Below are 25454 nucleotides of genomic sequence, written 5' to 3'. Positions count from 1 at the left end.
AGAGTGATATCTGCTTGTCCACTTCACAAGGAGGGTGTGAAAGTGTATGTGAAAGTGCTCAGTAAGTGTTAAAACAACACAAATGTCAGCTACTGTGATCATTATTAGAATTCTTTATGCAGCTCTCTCTTTCTTCAGAGCATGCTTCATGTCTTTTACCATTTGTGCTAAAGAAGAATTCAGTGCCTTAAAGGAATTCCTAAAATTCAGTCCTTGGTTTGACTGAATAGGAGGCAAGATATCAGTTCAAGCAGATAAAGTTGTTGTAAGTGACGGTAGCATCTGAAAGTTCTTCGGAAGGAAGCGGGCTAAGGTATCCCTCAGTCCCCAGAGAGAGGTGGCCTCTTCTTGATCTCATTCACGGGCATAAACAGTGGTTACTAAGAAACTCATGCTCTCAAATGGGGTTTTGCCCAACAAATGAAAAGGGCTTAGAGAGTTCCACAGGCAATAGCAGTAATTTGAGGTGCTTATCTTTTGCCTAGCATCTGTGCATTTCTAAGTAACTTACCCACATTAACTCATTAGCACTCCCAACCCTACACCGGGCTTTGGGATGGAGGAAGGTGATATTATCTGAGTTTTGCATTCAGAGAAAGCCCCTGGGTTGAGAGTGACAGTCCCTCTGTTCACACCTGGTAGAATTCTCCCCTGCCACCAGCAGCAAACCCTCTCATCTCTTGTCCCCCACTACCAGGACCCCAGAGGTGCCATCTCAGTGCCTTGCCCAGCATCATGGGGTGTCAGAAGTGAAATGGCTCTTTAAAGATGCCCTGCAGGGCCAACTCCTTCACAGTGCAAGAAATCGAGACATCTGATCAACCCAGAGGGGAAGTGAAACACCCAAAGCAACACAGCTAGCTAGGGACATAGTCAATAACTTGTCTCAAGAGGCAAAGACTAGAAACCACCCTCTACCCTCACCCCGCCTCCATACACCCTAACAAATTAAACACTCTGTGCACCTCTAGGTATCAACAGTGCTTAAACCTGAGGGGTCTGGGGAAGACAAGGTACATAATGTCTATCTAAACACACAGCACAGAGCTTCTGTTGCCACCTCTGAACAGTTATCTCATCCTGGGCCACAGCGGTGGCCCTTCATGGCCTAAGCTCCTGGAATAGGTCATTCTTAAGGGAAATGGAAGTAGTAATTCCATCATTCTGGAGAGGGGGAAGGGCTCTCTCCTTTTCTCTCATCCGACAGACAGCTAAATTAACATAACCCATAGGCACAGGGTTTTAGGAAACGGAAAAGTCAGTTTGTGAGCAATTATAATGTGAAATGAAAAGGTACGTTGTGGCCCAGAAGCCTGGGCAGCTCTGTGCTTCAGACATCACCTACCCTAAGGTAGAACACAACGCCTTTTGCCGAGAACACACGTGGATCAGCTCCGTGCTTTTCACAGAATTGGCACACAACAAATATTTGTGGATTGATCTGGTGGGCAAAAATTCTTGGCGCTTGGATACTTTTCCATTTTTCAGCTTATTCTTTTGATTTTTTTATTCTTTTAAAATGTTTAGTAAAGGCACAGGTGGCCAGTGTTCAAAACAGCTGGCAGGAATGTTGGTGATAGAGGCTGTCATCTGTATTTTCCAAAGTGGTTTCTGAGTAACACTGATTCTGTTACTTAGGTTCTGTGTTTAAGTCAGTTGGGGAAACACTACTGAGCTTCCTACTCTGGTCCCTCAAGATCCTCAAGGCACATCAGCTTATTAAAGATACTGAGAAAATTTGGGGCAACAAAACAAAACAAAAAATTGAAAACCAGTTTTAACTTTGTTTAAACAATTTATTTTCAAGTCAATTTAACTATGGAACAATCCCTCCCCTGTTTAAAAAAATGATATCCATTAAAGTTCCACAAAATTCAGGTTCTTTGGAAAACATCCTGGGAACTACTAACAGAGGCCAATTTCTGAATTTTACTAGTGAAAAAACAGAGGTCCTGAGAGGGGCTGAAGTTCTTTCCGGTAGCTAGTGAGGCGAGCTAGGACTAGAACCTCGTTTCCTGACTGCCTGGTCCAAAGTGGTCAACCACATCCAACTAGAGGGGCATTCCCTAAGGTGGGTCCTGGGATGCCAGGCATCATGGGTATTCTTTGAGATAATAGGTAAAAAGAATGTGAACATTTTACTTTATAATAGGTCCTTTTGGGGGTAATTTGCTTAAAGATAGCGGTTGTTTTAGATGCTTTTAAAAATGGGTAATTTTATCCCACTCTTGTTATCTCATCGTTCTTGGGGTACCTGCCCATTGCAGCCTGTGTGTGCCATAGCTTATGTGTTAAATGAGTAAATGAAAGAATCTAGCAGGAGTCAGAAAGGGAAAATGGGGAGAAAGAATGGGATGGATGAAAAAAAGGAGCCAGAAGTCAGTGATCCGTGGAGGACAGTGGCGCTCTGGCAGAGAAGGGAAAGGAGACAGTTGTAGGTGATGGAAAAAAACAACAAAACAAAATTGAATTTGACCAGGAAGCTTTGCTTTTAAAAAGTGACTCATGAAGCTAATTCAGAACCTGGCCATGCCAGGAGGCACCTGGCCAGGAGATGAGGATGAGCATCAACTGCTGAGAACCTTTGTGAACCTAGATCAAGTTGTATTTATTTCACGGGTACAATAAATGTGCAAGACATTTTCTTAGGCACTACAACAATAACAGATGAGTAAGACACAGGTCTTGCTGTCAACAAGGTGACAGTCGAATGGGGGAGAAGAGACAGGGACTCAGATAAAATGTCAGGTAGAATGTGATCAGCGCCTCTAGAGGTGCAACAAGCCAATACTGTGAGGAATCAGGAGACTGGCAGATCGTATCAAGTAAGAGGCTTAAGGGGGACTGTGTGGGAGACCCATGAGGCATGGATAGGACTGCATCAAGCAGAGCTAAGAGGAGAGGCATTTCAAAGTGGTGGGGAAGCATATGGAACAGTGAGTGGTCCAAGTGGGTTGCAGTCATGAGGTGTGTGTGGACTGGGAGGGGTGTGGAGAGATATGGCTAGAAAGTCTTCAAGTCACACCATGGGGCTTTGAATGCCTGGCTGAGGTGATGCTCCAAGCAGGCAGTGGGAAGCTAGCAACAGATTTTTGTTGTGTGTGTGTGTGTGTGTGCGTGTGTGTAGGGAAATAATAGCATTAGAGATGATTCCCAGGCAGGATGGCTGGCAGAAAGGGGTAAGCCAGGGGAAGGAGTTCACTTTGGTTCCAGAAATAGACTAATTGACCATTCAGGTGTTGCACATCAGACAATCAGAAAATCCGGCCAGAGATACTGGCTAAGTCCTCTCCTGAGAGGACAGAGATAGCAGAAGGTTCTGGTTGTTATCTCAGGGAATAGGGAAACTAGGGAGAATGTGAGGAAAAGACTAGCCAAAGAGAACGCAGCCAGGAGGAAAAGATGCAGAGAACAGCCAGGGGAGGCCAAAGGTTCAATGAAGAAATTATAGCCATGGTTGAAAACCTCAACCTTGGAGCCGGGAATGTGTGAGGTTTTTTTTTTTTTTTTTTAACACCTTTATTGGAGTATAATTGCTTAACAATGTTGTGCTAGTTTCACCTGCGCAACAAAGCGAATCAGCCATATGCATACATATATCCCCATATCTCCTCCCTCTTGCGTCTCCCTCCCACCCTCCCTATCCCACCCCAGTAGGTGGTCACAAAGCACCGAGCTGATCTCCCTGTGCTATGTGGCTGCTTCCCACTAGCTAGCTATTTTACACTTGGTAGTGTATATATGCCCATGCCACTCTCTCACTTTGTCCCAGCTTACCCTTCCCTCTCACCGTGTCCTCAAGTCCATTCTCTACATCTGCGTCTTTATTCCTGTCCTGCCCTTAGGTTCTTCAGAACCTTTTTTTTTTTTTTTTAAGATTCCATATACGTGTGTGAGTTTGAACCCCAGGGACCTGACTAGTCATAGAAACGGGATTTCAAAGAGTTTTTGAGTCTGTTTCCTCATCTATGAAATGGGAGTGATTTCAACCTCAAAGGACTGAGCACATTCACAAATCTTCTTAGCATGGGGTTTGCGCACAGTTAGGAGCTAAGGAGTGAGCAGGGCCCAGCGGGAGAAGGAAATGTAGAGGTTAAGAGTATCCCCTTGAGGAGTGTCGGGAAATTGAGGCAGGGCCCCTCAGGAAGCCCAAAGCCTTTGCTTCCGCGGAGTTTCTGACCGGCCTGTGAGGAGGATGGGTGAGCGGCCTCAGCCTAGTCTGCAGCCCGAACCTCCCACACTTCCATCCTGCCGCACCTCCCAGCCTCCCTCCCCGCTCTTGCTCCCGCTCCAGCCAGGCCCTGGAGCCCGACGCGCATGCGCCCTCCCACGCCCTTGCCCAGCTTTCCACGTTTCACTTCCCTCCCATTCCCTCCGCAACTCCCGCTCTACCGCCACGATTGGCCAGAAGACCTGTTCGCCTCGGCCAATAAACGCCGACCTGTCGCCTCCGTGTTACTGGGTAGAACAAAACAAAAACAGAGCGAAACTGGTCCGAGACGCTTCGAGGCGGTTGTAGGGGCTGAGGTGCTGCATCGGTGCCGGCGGACCAGGGACTTGGACGAGCGGCGGCGGCGACGGCCCGAGGGGTCAGTTGCGGCGGCGCGGCTGACGCGCTTGGGAGGACTGCGCCCTCTCTCGCAGCCCCTGCCTCTCCTCGGAGGCAGCCGCTCTTTGGGAGGGGGGGCGGGAGGGGGCGTGGAGGCCGCGGCCGGGTCAGGTCCGGGCCGGCGGGGAGGGGGTCCGCCGCCTCCTTGGAGCTCGGCAGGCCGAGCCGCGCCCGCCCCAACGCCTCGGGCTGCGGAGGCCTGGGCCCAGAGCGTGGCGGCGCGGGGCGCTCGCCGGCGAGGGGCTCCTCGTCCCCCAGAAGGCCGAGTTTTCATTTTCCTTTGGGGGTGGGCGTCTGGAGGCGAGTTTCTGGCCTGACTGAAATCCTGTGAGGAAGGTTTGCGCCCTTCCCGCCCCCTGGCCTCCTTGGGGGCTCCCCTGAAGATGCGGCCCCCGGCCCGTCTTCCCAGACCCGGCCCTCCGGCCGCCCCGGTCCAGCATCCCCCGGGGGTTGGAATGGGGGCTGCGAGAGTCCCGGCCTGCGCGGCGGGGAAGCGGGCCGGGCCGCGGCGGGAGTGGCTTCTGGGAGGCGGACACGTGCCCACTGCCCGGGCCCTGCACGTACTTCGCGGCCCCCCGGGTCGGGTAAAGGGTCGCTTGTTTAGTTTAAATGAAATCTCCGGGAGAAAACAAAGGCAGGAAGGGAGCCCCCTTCTGTGAAACGCTTGCTGTATAGGCTGCATTTGTCTGTTTGGTGCTGCAGTGTTCAAGGGGAGGGTGTTTGTTTTTCCAAGAGCTTCAAAACTGTCTGCAGACGTCAAAATCGCCTGTCTCCCTGCGCCCTAGTGAGAACTGACTGCGTAGCTAGCAACTGTGTGATATCTACAGATGATTAAAATGATTAAAAATGCACCTTCCTCTGGGGGAAAAAAAAGTCACCGCCTGTGTTTTTGTTGCATTTTTCACTGTTAAATTTTAGAATTTTGGCATTCTTGCTAATGTAAGGCTTTTTAGGAACCACCATTCACTTTTTTTTTAAAAAAGGACCACTGCAGATGTGTTGTAAATTATCGGTATTTATGCCCTTAACTTTCCTTTAGTCCAGGTTTATTAAACTCCTTAATATCTCAGCAGGCGTCTTTGAGTTATATTTTGATTGGTTTTTCTGTTGTAGTAATGAGAAAGGAAACATGGTTGCTAGGAGTGCAAAAATAAATGATATTTTGATGTTTTTCTTTCCTGCTTATTTTTGCATCATTGTGGTCGAATGCTTTTAGCTGATTTTGTTTTAAATGGCTAGTTAGCTATGATGGTAGCCCTGGAATGAATACAAGTACTAGTTAATGCATGGCCTAAACTTGACTCCAAAAAAATGTCCAAGTGGTTTATGAGGTGTATTTCAGGAAATAGATTTTGGGGGGGAGGTGGGGTGGGAAAGCCAGACTCTGTCTTGTAGTAAATGTCTTGGCAATTGAATACTTCTGATTGTATGTTTCTGTGAAACACATTGGAGAAATGAAAACAATGTTTAATTTCAGCCTTTTGTCTAACTTACAGTTTTGTTTTCTTACTGAAAATTAATTTTATGGTTTAGTATGAAGGATGTGGAGTTTAGATTTTTAGCTTTACATTTAAGTTTGGGGCAAAAATTTTAAGGATTGTTAAGTAAGTGGAAACCCTCATTACTTTGAAGAGAGTAAAAACATGGAACAAAGCTTTATCTTTCTGTAAACTCTTTTAAAACACCTGTGTTGCTATCAAGTGTGCCTGAGTTCTTGAATGTGTTACCATTGCCAAAAGACCCAGACAGGAGTTTTTCTTGTTTGATAATTATTTAATAAAAACAAACTTGGTAAGTTATTTGTAGTCAATTAACTGATAATTTTCTTTGCCTGTCGTTTGTGTAATAGTTTAGTTTTTAGTGTTTGAAAAGCAGTATTTAAAAATTGGTTATAACAGTAGGGGTCTGTGTTTTAGTAAGCTTCTCTCTGTTAACCCTAGAAAAGAGTCTTCCTGTGGGATATTAAAGTCTGGCGTTGAACTTGTGCAAACAGTAGTGGATTTAGAAGGTCTGGGTTCTAATCCTGGTTCTTCCAGTGAGCAGCTCTCTCTTTTTGGAGAGATCACCTATCTTCTTTGAATCTGTTTAGTTGTATGCAAAGTGGAGTTCCTACCTCAAGATTGTTCTGAGAGGTACATGAAATAATGCATGTAAAATTCTTTTTGAATTATAAAGGGCTTCTAAAACAGTTATAATCATTTCCTTTATTAGCTAGGTTCTGCAGAAAGTATTCTCTTGATTATATTTGTATCAAGAATGAAAATGATTTTTTAAATGTAACTCCAGTTTAAAAATCTCACACACATATCATGTGACATTTTCACTTTCCTATAACATGTAATTCATATACTGAAATGAAACAGATAAGGCATTTTCAGCCCTGGAGGATGCTAAATGTTTATGTTTGCAAACTATTTTTGTTTATATCTTTATTTATCTCTATGTACTTATTTCTGAGGTTCATTTTTTCCCCCTAAATCTGAAGTTGGTAGGAGAAAGGAGAAGTTTTCTGGAGAAAAGGGCTATAAAACTTGTAAGATGTTAGAATGGTATATGTTGAGGAATTTAAAAGTCAGTTTTCCCTTTGAGTTCCAGGAGGCATCATATCGTCTTTCTAAAATGACAACTAACAGTAGGTTATGTTATATAAAAACTAAATGCTTTTTTGTAATTAACTAGTCATTCTTATTAAGTTGTGAACTTTATATCTTAAAAAAAGGTCACACTGCTGGGGAAATGATTATAAATGGCTGGAAGGACATATCTAACCTATGTTACTTAAACAGATAAATTCTTAAACAGATAAATACTTAAGTACTCTAAACCACTATTTAAAAAATATTTCCAGAGAGATTCTGAAATCGCATTTGGTTACATCTTCTGGTGATAGTTTTTAGGAAAATATATTTTGATAGTTTTTGTTTGTTTGTTTGTTTTTTACAAATAACAGTTGATTTTTATCACTAATTGTCTAAATAAAAGGTAACTGATTTCATCAACCAGAACCTTCCAGCATTAATAATTTTTAAGCCATTTTGAAACCAAGGTCTAAAATATAGAGATGCTAATGTCATTGTACTTACTCCTTTCTTAAATAGGTAAGATTAAAAAAAAAAAGAATGGGTTTTTCAGATTATAAAAGTCTCTCATTATAGAAAACGCTGATTTAAAAAATTTCTCCCAAAGGTAACTCTCTTGCACTGTTGGTGGGAATGTAAATTGATACAGCCATTATGGAGAACAGTATGTTGGTTCCTTAAAAAACTAAAAATAGAGCTACCATATGACCCAGCAATCCCACTACTGGGCATATACCCTGAGAAAACCATAATTCAAAAAGAGTCGTGTACCACAATGTTCATTGCAGGTCTATTTACAATAACCAGGACATGGAAGCAACCTAAGTGTCCATCGACAGATGAATGGATAAAGAAGATGTGGCATATATATACAGTGGAATAATACTCAGCCATAAAAAGAAACAAAATTGAGTTATTTGTAGTGAGGTGGATGGACCTAGAATCTGTCATACAGAGTGAAGTAAGTCAGAAAGAGAAAAATACCATATGCTAACACATATATATGGAATCTAAAAAAAAAAAAAAAAAAGGTTCTGAAGAACCTAGGGGCAGGACAGGAATAAAGACGCTGACGTAGAGAATGGACTTGAGGACACGGGGAGGGGGGGAAGGGTAAGCTGGGACAAAGTGAGAGAGTGGCATGGACATGTATACAGTACTAAATGTAAAATAGCTAGCTAGTGGGAAGCAGCCGCATAGCACAGGGAGATCAGCTCGGTGCTTTGTGACCACCTAAAGGGGTGGGATAAGGAGGGTGGGAGGGAGATGCAAGAGGGAGGACATATGGGGATATATGTATATGTATAGCTGATTCATTTTGTTATGAAGCAGAAACTAACCATTGTAAAGCAATTATACTCCAATAAAGATGTTAAAAAAATTTTCTCCTGATCTCAAAGTCTTACAACAGTAATTACAGATGCCTACGTGATGAAATGGCAGATTTATCTGCCTCCAGATATGTTTTAGTGTGAAAAATAAGTCAATCATGTCTTTTTTTTAACCAAAACTGTGTTGTTTGCATTTTAGAGTACTAGTTCTTATAGTTCATCGGTAACGAACTAATCAATATCTATGTATAGCAGATTAATTATGAGGCCTGGTATTCCTAAAAAATTTGGAATGTGTATATATTCCTTTAACTTGAAATAAGCATGTATAGCAAACATTTTTTTAAACATCTTTATTGGAGTATAATTGCTTTACGATGGTGTGTTAGTTTTTGCTTTATAACAAAGTGAATCAGCTATACATATATCCTCATATGTCCTCCCTCTTGCATCTCCCTCCCACCCTCCTTATCCCACCCCTCTAGGTGATCACAAAGCACCGCACCGAGCTGCTCTCCCTGTGTTACGCGGCTGCTTCCCACTAGGTATCTGTTTTACATTTAGTACTGTATACGTGTCCATGCCACTCTCTCACTTCGTTCCAGCTTACCCTTCCCCCTCCCCGTGTCCTCAAGTCCATTCTCTACATCTGCGTCTTTATTCCTGTCCAGCCCCTAGGTTCGTCAGAACCATTTTTTTTTTTTAGAGTCCATTCATATGTGTTAGCATACGGTATTTTTTTATCTTTCTGACGTACTTCTCTCTGTATGACAGACTCTAGGTCCATCCACCTCACTACAGATAACTCAATTTTGTTTCTTTGTATGGCTGAGTAATATTTCATTGTATACATGTGCCACATCTTCTTTATCCATTCATCTGTCGATGGACACTTAGGTTGCTTCCATGTCCTGGCTAGTGTAAATAGTGCTGCAATGAACACTATGGTATATGACTCTTTTTGAATTATGGTTTTCTCAGGGTATATGCCCAGTAGTGGGATTGCTGGGTCGTATGGTAGCAAACACATCCTCTAGTTCCGAGTTAAAGGGGTGCTTTGGCACATTCAGAAATATAGGCTTTTTTTTTTTGACACATAAACTTTATCAAGAAGATTGAAACCAAATGTTAATTAGGGGAAGCTCTTAGAAAGTAAAGTGAACGCTTTAAAAAAAAATGGAATTATGTGGTGATTTTTTTTTAACAGTCTGAGTAAGTAAGTTGAATTTACGTTAATTATTATCGGTTTGGAAGATGTTGAAGCTTTTTTTTTCTTTTTAAAGAAATACATCCCAGAGGAAGAGTTCCATTTGGTAATTTAATCAGTGCAAGTGAAATTAAGGAACGATGGATGTAGAAAACGAGAGGATACTGAATGTAAACCCTGCAGGTAAATAATATCTTGAACCTTGACTGTATTGTGAGCAAGTTTCAGGCCATACCAAATTTTATGAAAACTTCTTTACTTTAAAAACCATCTTACTCATGCTATAAGAAAACAGGTCATATTTTAAAAATCAAGTTTGTGATTCTTATTTTTATGAAATTCATCACATGTATTTTTCTGCCTGTCTTTTCACATTTCATACGTTTATTCTCCACTAGTCATAATAAACTCTATGGTGTAGAAGGGGAGAAGAATAGCGAACCTGCTCATTACTGTTCTCACATGAGCTAGTTAGTAGTCTCTATAATATAAACTATTGGTATCATTGATACCTTTTCTAACTAATAATCTATATATTACAAATTAACTGTGTATTTTCCCTGATTTTCCGTAATGCTTCAGTAGTACACTATTATTATAAAAACAGTTTTGTGGAATATATGTCCAAAAGCTAAATAACTTCAGATCACTGAAAATGTATATATAGTTTTCAGAATAATCTTTGTAGAGAGTTAATTAGGATTTTGAAATAGTCTCAATAGTGAGAACTTTTCATGTTGGTACACTTTAGATAATTCTTTGCTTGATGATTAATATTGAAAAAATCTCTGTAATTTAAATACGTTTAACCTATTTCATTTATTAATACTACAGCTTCATTTTTTTCAGTGACTTTAATTCACTGTTGTGTCCAGTTACATAGTTTTCTTTGATCTGAACGCACACTTTGAAGTTGAAACTTCTTTGCTATTTTGTATTTACGAACCTGATTTAAAGTATACTAGAAAATTATAGTTGAAAAAGATTACTACAATAATTAATGATTATTTTGGTGCTGCTTTATATACAATAGCTGTATGAGTACTTGTTTTTTAGGATTACAAATTGGTATCATGTCCCTGCTTCATTGAGGTGAGAATGGTAATAATAAAATTTAAGAACATATTTCATGGATAGGTAATTGTTTCTTCTCTGCACTGTCTGGTATAACCAGTAGTCACATATGGCTGTTGAGCACTTGAAATGTGACTTACCTGAATTGGGATGTATCGTAGGTACAAAATACATACCAGATTTCAAGAGACTTCTTATGAAAGAAAGCGATGAAATCCTCAGTAATTTTTTCTATTGGTTACATGTTGAATTGATATAATGGATCTATTAGATTAAATAAAATATATTAAAATAAATTTCACTTGTTTCTTTTTAGTTTTTAATATGAATACTGAGAAATTTAAAATTACGTATTTGGCTTGCATTATATTTCTATTAGACCGCACAGCTCTAAGTTTTATACTTTTTGTTTTCTAACTGTAACAAGTCCTTGTTCTAATCTTGTTCTTGATGCCTCTGCTGAGTACTTCCTTAAATACTTCAGTACTTGGATGAGCCTAAGACAGACCTTCTTTGCAATAAATGCTTCCTGTAACAAATAGTCCAAGTCAGACAGACCAGTGTACTAATTCCAACTTCTGCTTTTACCATCTCTGTTACTTGGGGAAAGTGGGTTATTTGCTTTGACCTTCAGTTCTTCATGTATAAAGCTGGGATTATAAATACCCTCTTTATAGGTTTATTGTTAGGATTAAGTGAGATACCGTGCATGTGTATCATGCCCATAGCACATATTATGTGTGTCACAAATGAAAATGAGCTAATATTGTTAATTATAATTATGTAACTCAGTGGACCAGTAGTTGAAAATGTGATTGTCTGGTACTGTGGTGTAATATAAGTTGGGTTGGTTATTGAGATGTCAGAGAATTCAGAAAGAGGGAATTAGTACACAGTAGAAAACAATTTTGAAGTCACCAGATTCTGTACTCAGGGTTTTTATCTTTTTAATTTTGGTCTTCTTAAAGTCAGATCAGTAGTGGTTATGGAACCCCAAAACTTAGGTGAGTATGAATAGCAAAATATAAAAGAGCAATTGATACAAACATGGGTTAAAAATTTTAAGACCTAATATATAAAATATACCTAGATGTGTCTACTGTTTTAGATACATAAATGTGTATTTGAAAGGATATTAAAATAGTTGAAGAGGAAACTAAAGTGTAGGAAATATGATTGCTTGAATACTTCAATACTTCAGTACTCTGAGGGACATTTTAAAGCATTCTAAGAGAGGCCTTTATCTTCTGGATTAGTTGTGGCAGCTTACCTTAATTGTAGAATAGTGAAAGCAATATGTTAGAGGTAGATGTTTAATGTTTTCTTCAATCATCCACTTTTACATGAAATGCCATCTGATTTGTCTGATCTCTGGTCTTTCCCTTTCCTCTTCTTTTCTCTCTTTGTATTCATTCCCTTGTTGCCTGTTTCTTTAGCTGTCACCACTCTGCTGTACTCTAGCTTTGTATTTTCTGTAGTTATAGTCATGTAAGATTCAAATGTGGGTTTGAATCCTGGCCACAGTCCTTTTTAGATATATAACTTTTCTATGAAACATCTTCTCTCTGAAAAATGAGGATAAACAGCTTCATTATAGAGCTTTGTGAGGATTATAGACCATGTATGTAAAGTGTTTGGAACCTGATACAGTAGGTAACAGTACTGATGGTAATGATAGAAGAAGTAATACGACTACTATGACTACTGCTACTGCTGTTACTACTAGTCATAGCAGTTTAGTTATGATGATGTCTCAAACTGACCCTCCTAACACTGGCTTCCTTTCCTAGTCTAAAAACTTTTAAAACACTGTTTTATTCTTTATTCTCTTTGAAAGCCCTTTATTTTTTCTTTGAAAGTGTCACTTATTTACCCCAAAATTATTAACCTTGCCCTTTCCAGTTAGTTTGTGACTGAATACTGCAACATTTTCTTAGCTGGTCTCTCATTTTATAATTTCTCTTTTTTTCTAATATATCCTGTATTCCTCTGACAAACTAATTCCCCCGTCATCTACCTATGATATCAAATCTCAGCTCTGACCATTTGAATGTGGGAGTGGTCAGCAGCTATTCTACGGATTGGGGCAAGATCATGAAGGACCTAACATTGCAATGTAATGAGTTTACACTTCATTTCGACCCAATAGGAATACCTTCAGAGGGTTTTCAGTGAGAGAAATCAGTCTCCATGCAGTTTGGAGAATGGTTTGAAGACTGAAGGCAGCAGACTACTTATGAGACTGCCGAAGTAATTTGGCTCTACTTAATGTTTTGTTTGTTTTTTGATTACCACAGGGTTTGTTACTAACTTTCATACTTTTTGTCAAGAATTGTCAAGATTTTAACACCTCTGTGTTTCTTTTTATAGGTTGATTTAAAAAATTTTTAGTTTCTACATACTACCTTAAAAAAAAAACATGTTAAAGCCCATGCATATAGACTTGACACATCCTAATTATTAGGAATATTTAAAAACATTTGAGGGATTCAGCTCTGAGTTGAGTGAGCCATAATGAACAAAACTTGGACCCAGGGATAACTAATTCAGTAGCTTTCTGACTTAAAAAGTTTTTGCAGTAACGCCGAGTGTCTCCATGTCATTTGATCTCCATTGACATTGGAGTTGATGGTATAAAGGATACTCTGCTAGGTGCTGAGGACACAAAAACTACAGTATAGGCATGGTTCCTCTTTTGAGGCTTATGACTTATTTGGAAAAGCAATAACTTATATAAAAAGAAAGTGATTTCCATGATGTGGTAAATGAGCAGTGTATGAGTGTTATTGCGGCTAGAATTGTTAGGAAAGTTTTCACGGAGGAAGTAAGACTCCAGCTGTATATCCTAAAGGATTTTGGTAACTGAAAAGAGCAGTGAGGATGACATTCTAAACGGAGGACCTTTGGGAACTCCAAATGTTGCTGTCTTTCAGGGGATAATGTACAAATCTTACACAGTCTGGAAGATTTTCAGAGAATGGTAAGTAGTGTGAGTCAGGTTTGGAGAGATGAATTAGAACTTTGAGATGATAGCTTTCTTTGAAAGCGGTGAAGCGTGAGCAGTTTGGCCCAGTAATCGTATATGATAACGTATTTGCTAAATGCCTTTCATGCTCTTTGGATTAGTACTATTTTCTAAGTGTCCACAATTAATTATGAGATATTTGGCAAGTTATTTAAACAGTCTTAGCCTCAGTTTCCATATCTGTATAAATAATGTAGTAAATAGCTCTCAAACTTGTGGATAAATGACAAAGTGCCCAGCCTAGTGCCTGGTAAATAGGCATTCTGTAAATATTAGTTTATCTACCTTCCCTAAAGATCCTTAGTCTTTTCTTACTGTCTCCAATTGCTTGACTGTCTTAGCTCATAAAAGTCTCAAAGGTTTTGTACGCTATTCGGTGTTTATATTAACGTAGGTTTTATGATGTAAACACATGAAAAAATAACATGCTTTCAGTAAAATTTTTCATTAACATTCAGTGCCTTAGTTCATTTGGCATGATAATGTGAAAATTACTACTAGTTTGTTGTCATGTATTGGACTGAGCCATATGAAATTGCCAATATGTGACTGTCACCTACAAAAATGATAATTTCATGTGGTTCACCTTAGTATAACTTATGACTATAACTGGTATAGCAGTAGATGGTTAAAATACTTACTTAGAATTCTTTTCCTTCATTTTCTTTTTAAGAGCCTGATAATTTAAGTGACTCTCTCTTTTCTGGTGATGAAGAAAATGCTGGGACTGAGGAAATAAAGAATGAGATAAATGGAAATTGGATTTCAGCATCCTCCATTAATGAAGCTAGAATTAATGCCAAGGTGAAAAGGCGGCTACGGAAAAACTCGTCCCGGGACTCGGGCAGAGGCGATTCTGTCAGTGATAACGGAAGTGAAGGCCTTAGAAGTGGAGTAACTGTACCAACCAGTCCAAAGGGAAGGTTGCTAGATAGGCGATCCAGATCTGGGAAAGGAAGGGGACTACCAAAGAAAGGTTAGTATATACCACGTCCAAAGACACAAATGGAAAAAATATTATCTGATTCTTATACTACAGTTTCCTTGTTCTAGGAATGAGAGAAATGTAAACTGATAATGTTAAGGTTTTGTGGCTTGTATATGTTTTTACATAGTAATAACCTGAGGACCATACCACTTTTTCTTCTAAGTTGAACCTTTTTTTCTTGTTTGAGTAGATTAGTTTTCTTGAGCAGTACTTTATCTCATATTTCCAGCAAAATACACACCAGTGTTCTTCACAGTTAAGAATTGTGCATGTATTCTCTAATTCTGCTTGAAAGAAGTAGGGTCAGAAATTCATCATGTCTATTATCTAATGAATCTAATTAGTTATGTCCATTGTTAAGAATATATGATAAATATAATTTGACTGGTAATATCCAGGTCAGAATCTTAATAATTTTGTAGATCTGGTTCTGAGTTCTTTTCAGCTCTGTTTGTTTTAGGTACTGGAGTGGAATGGTCTTGTTTCACTGCTCTATCTCCAGTGCCTGGATTAGTGACTAGCAATTTGAGTACTTAAATATTTGTTGAATGAGGGGTCTGTCAGCCTCTCTCTGTAGTAGAATTTTGATGCAATTTGGAGATTTCACCAACTTCTAAATGGTGGGAGCTTCAGATTATGGCCGAGGATACTTGTAAAATGTTTTTGTGCCCTGTCAGAAATTGTTATTCTTGTTGAATGGCTCTGCAACCATTGGCTGGGTCAAAATGAAACCTAGTTATCAGATTCTGTTTTGCTCTGGTGGCAAGAATTATACTCTATGTGTAAAATAACCCCCCCCCCCCAAAACTGGTGATACTGCACAAGTTCTTTAAAAATAATGCAATATACTGAGCTTATAAAAACATTTCAATAAGTTTATTTAGTAAAGCAACTTTGAAAGTTGGAATTGTTAAACTTCTGCTGGTGAATTTGTATGTAGAGAAGTAGAAATGATGATTAGTTCTGTTAATGCTTCAATAGCAATTAGTTATTTTAACATATTTCTAGCTGTGAAGTATTTGTTTCTTTTTATATCTAAAGAGTATTTGACTTTAAAACATTTGATGGTGGTCAGTGTACTTCTTTGTTGAATAATTTCTCCCTTGTGGAGTTTTCTATGCCACATCTTACTGGCTCAGCGTATTTCTTTTTTGTTGTTGCTGTTCCCAAGATATGTCAGATAGAATTTAGAGCTCCACTGCAGTATCACTTGCCTTGAGGTCACCGCTACAGCTATTTTTCTGATTTTTTTGGTTTGGTTGTTTGTTTTTGCTTTTATTTTAAAGCATCTGCCTTTTTAGTTTTAACTTTGTAGGCTATTTCAACTTGTTTTTTTGGAAATAGGTTATAAACTATCTAATATCTAATCATTACTGAAAAATCAGTGATCTGAATAAAAAGAGGTTCAACACATAATTCTCAACTGGCAAAATCACTAGCATAGACATTAAAATACAGTTTTTTAACCGCTATTGAATTAACACCTGAATATCTAGAATTATTTCAGATTTCAATTAAAATTTATGAACTATGGACATTATGCTCTCTCCTTTCTCAATTCTAAACTTCTTCAGGTGGTGCTGGAGGCAAAGGTGTCTGGGGTACACCTGGACAGGTATATGATGTGGAGGAGGTGGATGTGAAAGATCCTAACTATGATGATGACCAGGTAGAAGTGTTTTACTTTCTGTAATATATATTTAAAATACAAACTTTTTGACCTCATGTTTGTAGTATACTCATATATTTGTCAAATCATGTATTCTATATGTATACTCTATACCATTCAAATCATATATATATAATTTTATAATGTGTGATTATAATTTGTGTGATTATCTGATATGTATATAATAAGAGTGTGTATATATGTGTGTACACATATTACATACATTAGTATGTATATCTAAATCATATATATATTCAGTCCTTTCAGACTGTTAGGTTAATTTTGGATTAGAAAACCAAGTTAACTGATAGTAATGTATGCATAATTTTCACTTGGTTTCTGAATTTAATAATTAGACATGGAAATATTTCTAAGGGAACATGAAAAATATATTTTAAAACCAGTAGGATTCAAATACTATAAAATCTTTGCTAAATGTTCCAATTTTAATATATAGTCTTGAAAGACTTGAAAGTATGTTGTTAGACTAAAGCCAGTCACAAGTTGCATATAAACATTTCAGGGCTTTTTTTTGCAGAGAAGGGGGATAGAAGATTATTGGACATATTATTCTTTTTGAAATTTCAGTTGAATAGTGCTTTTTCCTTAGAGATTTTTTGGTCACTACAACATTGATTTTTGTTATAAGGGCTTTTTTATTACCATAATACTAATCATGAAGGCTTTGGCTCCTGCTGTTTTTTTTTTTTAAGTGAAGTTTTAATGAAAATACTAGGTGTGATAGGAAGCTTAAAGCTTTTTGGTCACTGAAGTATTGGTTTTGTGGGAGAGAGAAAAAAATTAACAGAAGATATGGGGGATCAGAAGCAAGTCATATATTTGCTGTAGTTAGTGGTTTTAATCTGTATATTGGTTTATTATATTCAGATTTTATAAAAGAACAGTAACATAGATTCTGTTTTTATATTATATAAGTGATCAAAGCATGTAGCATCTCTTTTTCTTGCCCTGAATGGGTATTACTAACCAGTTGGAGTATAAAATTGTGAAACAATTTCAGTTTATCTGAATATTTTGTTCTTTAATTTATAACTTTCTGCCCCTTCCCTTTCCAGGAAAACTGTGTTTATGAAACTGTAGTTTTGCCTTTGGATGAAACGGCATTTGAGAAGACTTTAACACCAATCATACAGGAATATTTTGAGCACGGAGATACTAATGAAGTTGCTGTAGGTTTAAAGTTGGAAGTATAATTTATTTAACATAGGAGAGCAGACACTGTTAAAAGTAAAACATCGTATTCAGAATGATCTTGGATCACTGAAAAAGTTGAAGCATTTTCTTATGCATAAATGAATTTCTAACTAAGAAATGGCCTAAAATTTTATTTAGACCACTTCTTACCTATTTGGGATCAGATGAGGGCTCTGTGCCATTTTCTTCTCTGAAAAATGGCACAACACAATATTTTAATAATTTTTATAATTATAGCATTTTTATAATTGATAGTTTATAAAGTATAATTAACAATTTCAAGGCATTTATGGACCTTCTAAAATGTCCTTAGGGATCTCATTAAAAAGGCCTCAGTTCCATTTTTTTGACATTCATTTCAATGCTTAGGACTAGAATAAAATTTATCTTTGTACTCTGTCCAGAAAAGAACACAGATACAAAAGTTTGGAAAAGAATGCATACAGAAATCAAGAGAACAGATGTGTTTTTTTTTAAGTAATTAATTTATTTAATTTTTGGCTGCTTTGGGTCTTGGTTGCTGTGTGCGGGCTTTCTCTAGTTGTGGTAAGCGGGGTCTACTCTTCGTTGTGGTGCGCGGGCTTCTCATTGTGGTGGCTTCTCTTGTGGAGCACAGGCTCAGGGCACGTGGGCTTCAGTAGTTGTGGCATGTGGGCTTCAGTAGTTGTGGCACGCAGGCTTCAGTAGTTGTGGCTCGCGGGCTCTAGAGCACAGGCTCAGTAGTTGTGGCGCATGGGCTTAGTTGCTCCGCGGCATGTGGGATCTTCCCGGACCAGGGCTCGAACCCATGTCCCCTGCATTGGCAGGTGGATTCTTAACCACTGCACCACCGGGGAAGCCCTACAAATGTGTTTTTGAAGCATAATTTGTATGGGAACATTTACTGTGTTACGAATTGTTTGTAAAGTAAATCTAAAAGGGTAAAATTTAATTATTCGTCTAGTTCAGTAGTTTAGTATTACTGACTTAAAGTAATAAAATTGCATCTCCATAGAAGATTTTTATAATTTAGATTCTTTTAATTGAGACTGGGTTTTCTTTTCTTTCTTTTTTTTTTTTTTTTTTTTGCGGTACGCGGGCCTCTCACTGTTGTGGCCTCTCCCGTTGCGGAACGTAGGCTCTGGACGTGCAGGCTCAGCGGCCATGGCTCACGGGCCCAGCCGCTCCACGGCATGTGGGATCTTCCCGGACCGGGGCATGAACCCGTGTCCTCTGCATCGGCAGGTGGACTCTCAACCACTGCGCCACCAGGGAAGCCTCTAGACTGGGTTTTCTTGGTTTGTCTGATAATATGAGGTTTGATAGTTTTGAGTTTTTGTAGGAATAAAACCAAGTATTTGTTCAGCTTACCTAACTGGTGTCCTTGTTAGTAGTCGTTACTCTAAGTAACTTAGTTACAGGTTAGTCTCTGTGGTCATATTGCCTATATTCCACTTCCAACCTGGGCACTCCTCTGGGTGCCCTCAGCAAATACTTAATTTTTCTGTGCTTTGGGTGTGGTGAGTATGATGATAATACCTCCCTCAAAGAGTATAAACTAAGGTGGCTGTTATAATTCCTGATACACTGTAAGTGGTCAGTAAGTATTAGCTGCTGCTATTATATTTTTTAAGAGAAAATTTTACTTTATCCTGGCATATAAAACAATAATCCCACTTAAAAACAGTGGTTTAAGATCTCATTTTAAACTTTATATGAAAGTATAAATATTTGGGTGAAGAAAGTATAAACAGCTTATGATAATGTAAAATGAATTTCCTTACAAATGCTCATAAAACACTATTTCTAGAAGTAATAGAGTATAAGGCAGAGGGTTAGTTAACTCCTAACACCAAACTTAGCAATACTGTGTAGTTTAATAAACTGTTTTAGGTGTAATTCACATTCTTGATTTTAGTGATGTTCAGACAGTTGAGGCTTAAAGTGGATCAGTATTTAATTTATATGTAGAAAAAGATGTATTTATCTTATCCCCAAATTTTGAGTGCTTCTCTGATTTTTTCCAGTCAAGGAGAGAGAAGGATATATGGGTAATATCTTGATTTTTTTCAAAAATAAAATTAAATTGAACTATAGGCAGTGACATACTTTTTTTTTTTTTTTTTGAATAGGAAATGCTAAGAGATTTAAATCTTGGTGAAATGAAAAGTGGAGTACCAGTGTTGGCAGTGTCTTTGGCGTTGGAGGGAAAAGCTAGTCATAGAGAAATGACATCTAAGCTTCTTTCTGACCTTTGTGGGACAGTAATGAGCACAAATGATGTAGAAAAATCATTTGATAAATTGTTGAAAGATCTACCTGAATTAGCATTGGATACTCCTAGAGCACCACAGGTTTGTATGATTCTTCCTCTTGTTCATTCTCTCCGTCTACTTCACTTGCAAGTATAGAACTAATACACACTCCTAGGAAATTTTATTAGATGAAAGAAGAAAAACTGGCCCATATTCCCTGTCACACAAAGATAGCCCTCTAATGTTTAGTGTATTTTTCCCTAGCTGTTTCCACCCCCGCAACATAGTTTTCATCACACTGTAATTTTATATCTTACTTCCCCCCCTCCATGCTCTGTATAGTTTTTAGGTCATGTTTTTTTGCTCTCTGTATATTCTCTATTACATGTAGTTAAGCTGTTTCATGAGCTAGGATTTTTTAAAAATGTAGATTGTTATAATTGAGGATTGAGTTTGCTTCACTAATGTTTATTACAAAAATAATGATAAATAAGATTGTTCCCTTTTGTAGCTTTGTGGGGAAATAATTAGAAAATTCATGACTTATGTATGCTTTTGTTTAGATTCTGTTCAAAGCCTTTTACTTTTGTTAGATTTCATACATGCTGACACTATAATACGACTTTCTGGTTTGAAATTGAAAATGTGTGAAATCCTTGCTATTTACCTGAGCAAAGTTTTAAAGCAAGGTAGGAGCACTTAAACATTAATTTAGGAATAGACTATAGGTAGGTTAACATAAATGCTGTTTCTGTTATACTTCCTGTGACAGTAAGTAGTCTGTGTCAGTATTGAGCTGTGATTCAAACATGAAATTTTTTTCTTTTTATACAATACCCATACTTTAAAAAAAAAACTGTACATGAGTTAATAGTCATTATAGAAATTTTGAAAAATAAAAGCCAAAAGGAAGAAAGGCCAGCAAAAATAACCACTGTTAACTGTTAACATTTTGGTGTTTAAATCTTCCATTCTACTTTTTGTGGGTATATATCAGTGTATGTTTTTTACATATCCTTACGTTTTTTGTTCTAATAAAAAGTGGAATCATACTGTATATGCTACTTGGTAAACTTGATTTTTCTTACACCATAAAATGTGGTAAACATATTTGGCCACACGGTGTACCGTCTTACATATATACCATTCAACCACACAATTACTGTTAGACACTAAGTTGTTTCCAGTTTTTTTAAGAAATAATGCTGTGAACATACTTCCAGATAAATATTTCTGCACTTTTCCCCCTCAGATAAATTCCTTTAATCAAACAGTTTTGAGAGACAATAGTCCAATTTTTTTTCTTTCCAGAAGAGATGTTTCTCTTGACTATTAAGTCATTGACTTATTAGCAAGTATTTTTGATTATATGCTTTGTTTCAAACAGTGTGCAACGTGTTGGGGATTCAGTAGTGAGCAAGACAAATATTTTATGCCCCCTTGGCTTTTAACTTGAAGGTTAAGATGTGGGAGTGTATGCCAGGCATAAACAGTAGGTGCTAAATAGGTTTTTGGAATACTCCAACATGTCTGAGGTATTGACTGTGAAGTTCAGCCAGTCTTTATCATTTATGTTTTTACAAATTGTGTTCTATAAAGCTTTATTTTAGATTTTTTTATATAGCTCTTTTTTTTTCTTATTATAGTTGGTGGGCCAGTTTATTGCTAGAGCTGTTGGAGATGGAATTTTATGTAATACCTATATTGATAGTTACAAAGGAACTGTAGATTGTGTACAGGCTAGGTAAGTAAATTAATTTTCCTACTTAGACTTTCAAAATAGGGGAAAGTTCTACAGGATTCTGTTGAAATGACACTTGAATTAATCAGACTTTGTGGACACCTATTTGTCTTTTTTGTGTACTCTTTACCGTTAAAACAAATTTGAGAGATTATTGACATGATATAACAGAAAGAAGACAGTACTATAATGCAGAAGTTCTGGGTTTTAGCTAAACTGTTAGCTACCTTTATGTCAAGCCACTTTTCTCTCAGCCTCAGTTTCCTTATTTATAAAATGAAAGGATGGGACTTGGAATGTTTTTTAAGGTCCCTTTAGGTTTTAATATTCTGTAATTATTTAATATTCTAATAAGATGGACAGTATTAACAAAGGAGCCCTATTTTCAATTTTATATTTATTTGCTATAGAAATCTTAGGAAATAATGTTTTTCACTTTTGTTCTTTGGTATAATTATAAGCTAAATGTGATATTTGGGAGTTATGCTCTATGACTTTTCATAACTTCATGGAAACTTAGACTTGGACTTAGCCATGTCTTAGGTTTTCACAGGTATAGTAATTAATTTTCTAGGACTACTTCAGGTCAGAGTGGAATGGTTGCCCTGGTGGAAAGGCATGGATCTATGTAAAAGTTAGTTTTAGGTGAAACATTCCTTCTCAGGCTAGATCAGTAATTTTGAAATAACGTTATTAGACTTTTGTTGACCGAGAAATGGAAATGAGTGAGAGAATATTAATATGAGAAGCAACTTTTTTTGTTCCCAACTTTTTATCTTGAAAAATAGTTTTTTAAGAGACTTCTGAACTTTAGGTTGCTTTTATGTTATATGAAAGCTTTTAGTGTATATGGGTTTTTTCCCCCCAACTTCATCCATAATTTGGTCAATCTCAAGCATGTCCATATGTCAAAATTAACTTTTTTTTTTTTTTTTGTAGAGCTGCTCTGGACAAGGCTACTGTGCTTCTGAGTATGTCTAAAGGTGGAAAGCGCAAGGACAGTGTTTGGGGCTCTGGAGGTGGGCAGCAGTCTCTTAACCACCTTGTTAAAGAGGTAACTACTGGGCATTTTCTTTAGCTTAATTAATATGTATTCTTCAGGGAAACAAACTCTGCCCTCTAGCTGGTATTTTTGTGGACAAAAATTAATTTCAGTCTTATAGCTGCAAGTGGAAAATGGAATAATCCTTATATATTTGGCTTTATGCCCTTTTGCTATAAATTATACAATAATTATATAGTCATTATTAAATTTTTATGGTTTCTCTGACTTAAAAATAAGACTGTGTTAAGTTAAAGCGGCTTTCATGAAGTTAAAGGGGTTTTCACGAAGAAGGCTGTGTAGGAACCTCAAAGGAATACCTAAAGTCTTTTTCTTGGAATTTAAAAATTTTCAGACTGTTGAAATAAGAGTTTCTGTTTTGTAGTTATTCAATAAATGTCCATTTTTATAAGAGCAGTTTGAAACTGGATGGTCTCAGATTATGTTATGCATTATGAACACTAGAGTAGATCAGAGTGGTAGATTTTTGTAGGGAAGTTCACTACCTGTATGCATTGTTTAAAAGAAAAAGTAATTGGTTTTTGCATTAATACCAGATTTATTCTCTATGGATTTTTTTTCTGGCAGCAAAGTGATATTCTATAATAAGAAACCAGAAAAAGTAGTTAATCCTATTTGAAGATTTTTAAGAAAATTAGAAGGTTTATATAGTACATGTGCTTCTGATTTTTGAGTATAATCTTTCATGTGACTATAGTTTTGATATTTAATAAATATTTTAATGATCTGTATACCAAGTTTGAGTGTTAAGGAGCTCAAAATATTGTTAGAGCTTTGACCAGTTTTGTTTTTATATATGTTAAGGTAGATGAGTTGGTGTTTGTAATGTCATGATTGCAATATCTGTTTTTAAAAAATTATAAAGTTATTACAAAAATTGAGGTATAAAAACAGTGGAAATACCATAGCAGTTCAGCAAGAAAATGAAATAGAAGGCATCTAAGTTGGAAAAGAAGTAAAACTGTCTCTGTTCCCAGATGACATGATCTGTATACAGAAAATCCAAGTGAATTTTCAAAAAAACAAAAACACCAAACTATCATAAACGAATTCAGCATAGTTGCAGGATACAAGATCAGTGTACAGAATTTAATTTTAGGTCTTCTGTACACTAGCAATGCAATGAATGGTCTGAAATGAAGTTAAGAAACAATTGCATTTGTAATAGCATAAAAAAGATTAAAATACAAAGGAATAAATTTAACAAAAGAAGTGCAAGTCTTGTGCACCAAAAACTGCAAAACACTGTTGAAAGAAATTAAATAAGGCCTAAATAAGTAGAAAGATATCCCATGTTTATGGACCGAAAGACTTAATATTGTTAGGATGATAATGCTTCTCAAAATTAATATTTGAGAAACTGCCGAACTATTTTATGGTATGTGAATTATCACAACAAAAAAAAGTGGTCATGATGAAAACTGAAATAAAAATACAGATATATATGAGGTTGACATTATTTGGATATTCATTTATTTTACATGGAAGGATGAGTTCGACAGAGAGGACTTTTAGAAATATATACATGTATTTATAATTTATCGTTCTCAACAATGCATGGAACCCAATGGGAAACATTTAAATACTTTAACTTAATCACAAAGTTAAAAAACTAAGTGATGTAATTTAAATAATAAATATGTTAGCTTATAATTATAAAATGAAAATACTTTATTCAAGTAACATGCTTCAAATATTTATTTTCCTAAAGCATGATAGTAGGAATTATTCATCAAGATATATTCTGTTGATCAAATTTTACTCTACTTTTAATGGAAATACATTGTAGAAGTTGGAAGTAGAACATACTTAAATGAGATTTCAATCAGCCAATATTCATTGAGTGCCTACTAGGTGCAAAGACGATTTTAACAGGCGATGTATAGGGGAGGACATTCCTCGTTGAAGTTCTTGTGCTGGAAAACTTTTTTTCTCTGGAGCCATAGATGTTCCTGTGCAACTTTAAACAGGAGAGTCAAGACTTGCCTCCTTAGCTATAACTGGAAGCTGAATTCCTGACGAGCATTTTAAATAATGGTCCTCAAATCTTCAGTTGTAGAGAAAAGAGAAAACTGCTTTGGAAATCTTTGCCCTGTCTAGTAAAGCCCTATTGTCTCTCATTTTTTGGCTCCCACTTAATGTCATGCTGATGGAAATGGGTTTGTGCCACTTTAAAAATTCATTTTGAGACTTTCAGTTAGTGCCCTCTAGTGGTATTTAAGGTCCCTTGTTTTACAGGGAGCATTGAAGCATTATGGTCACAACTCAGGCCAAACACATCTTAAGTCTACTCGTCGATCGCAATGGATTATTAAAACACACCGAAACACTGCATTCCTTTCATGACTATGAACCATTTAAAATTTGGGGATTTGCTTTTTAATTATTAAAAAATTCTGTTATGATAGTGTCATGTCAAGACTATTCTTAGACAACTGTCTGTGACCTATTTATCATGTACTTTATTGAGATGAGGGTAAATAAATCCTTAAGCAAAACAGAATTTTTTAAAAATCAAGAATTCTAACACATCTCAATCTTTAAATCTAATAGATTGATATGCTGCTGAAAGAGTATTTACTCTCTGGAGACATATCTGAAGCTGAACATTGCCTTAAGGAACTGGAAGTACCTCATTTTCACCATGAGCTTGTATATGAAGTAAGATTACTTTGACATTCCAAAAAGAATTATTAAGTGTTCCTCTTTGCACTACAGT

General features: G+C 37.1%; 1 protein-coding gene across 1 annotated transcript in view; it reads left to right on the top strand.

Annotated features, from left to right (window-relative positions):
* Positions 1 to 4502: 4502 nt before the first annotated feature.
* PDCD4 (programmed cell death 4) overlaps positions 4503 to 25454 on the top strand; it is a 28824-nt gene continuing 7872 nt past the window's right edge. The window contains exons 1-9 of the mRNA XM_081228367.1: positions 4503 to 4589; positions 9803 to 9909; positions 14499 to 14801; positions 16388 to 16482; positions 17559 to 17672; positions 19809 to 20030; positions 21578 to 21675; positions 22612 to 22726; positions 25289 to 25396. Coding sequence (XP_081084493.1) covers positions 9867 to 9909; positions 14499 to 14801; positions 16388 to 16482; positions 17559 to 17672; positions 19809 to 20030; positions 21578 to 21675; positions 22612 to 22726; positions 25289 to 25396 — 1098 coding nt within the window. The 5' untranslated portion in view covers positions 4503 to 4589; positions 9803 to 9866. The remainder of the gene's footprint in view (positions 4590 to 9802; positions 9910 to 14498; positions 14802 to 16387; positions 16483 to 17558; positions 17673 to 19808; positions 20031 to 21577; positions 21676 to 22611; positions 22727 to 25288; positions 25397 to 25454) is intronic.

This window comes from Mesoplodon bidens (assembly GCF_964165515.1).
Source record: "Mesoplodon bidens genome assembly, chromosome: 1".
Lineage (NCBI taxonomy): Eukaryota > Metazoa > Chordata > Mammalia > Artiodactyla > Ziphiidae > Mesoplodon > Mesoplodon bidens.
Note: the sequence above shows the minus strand (reverse complement) of the source record. Positions and strands in the feature narration are given on the sequence as shown.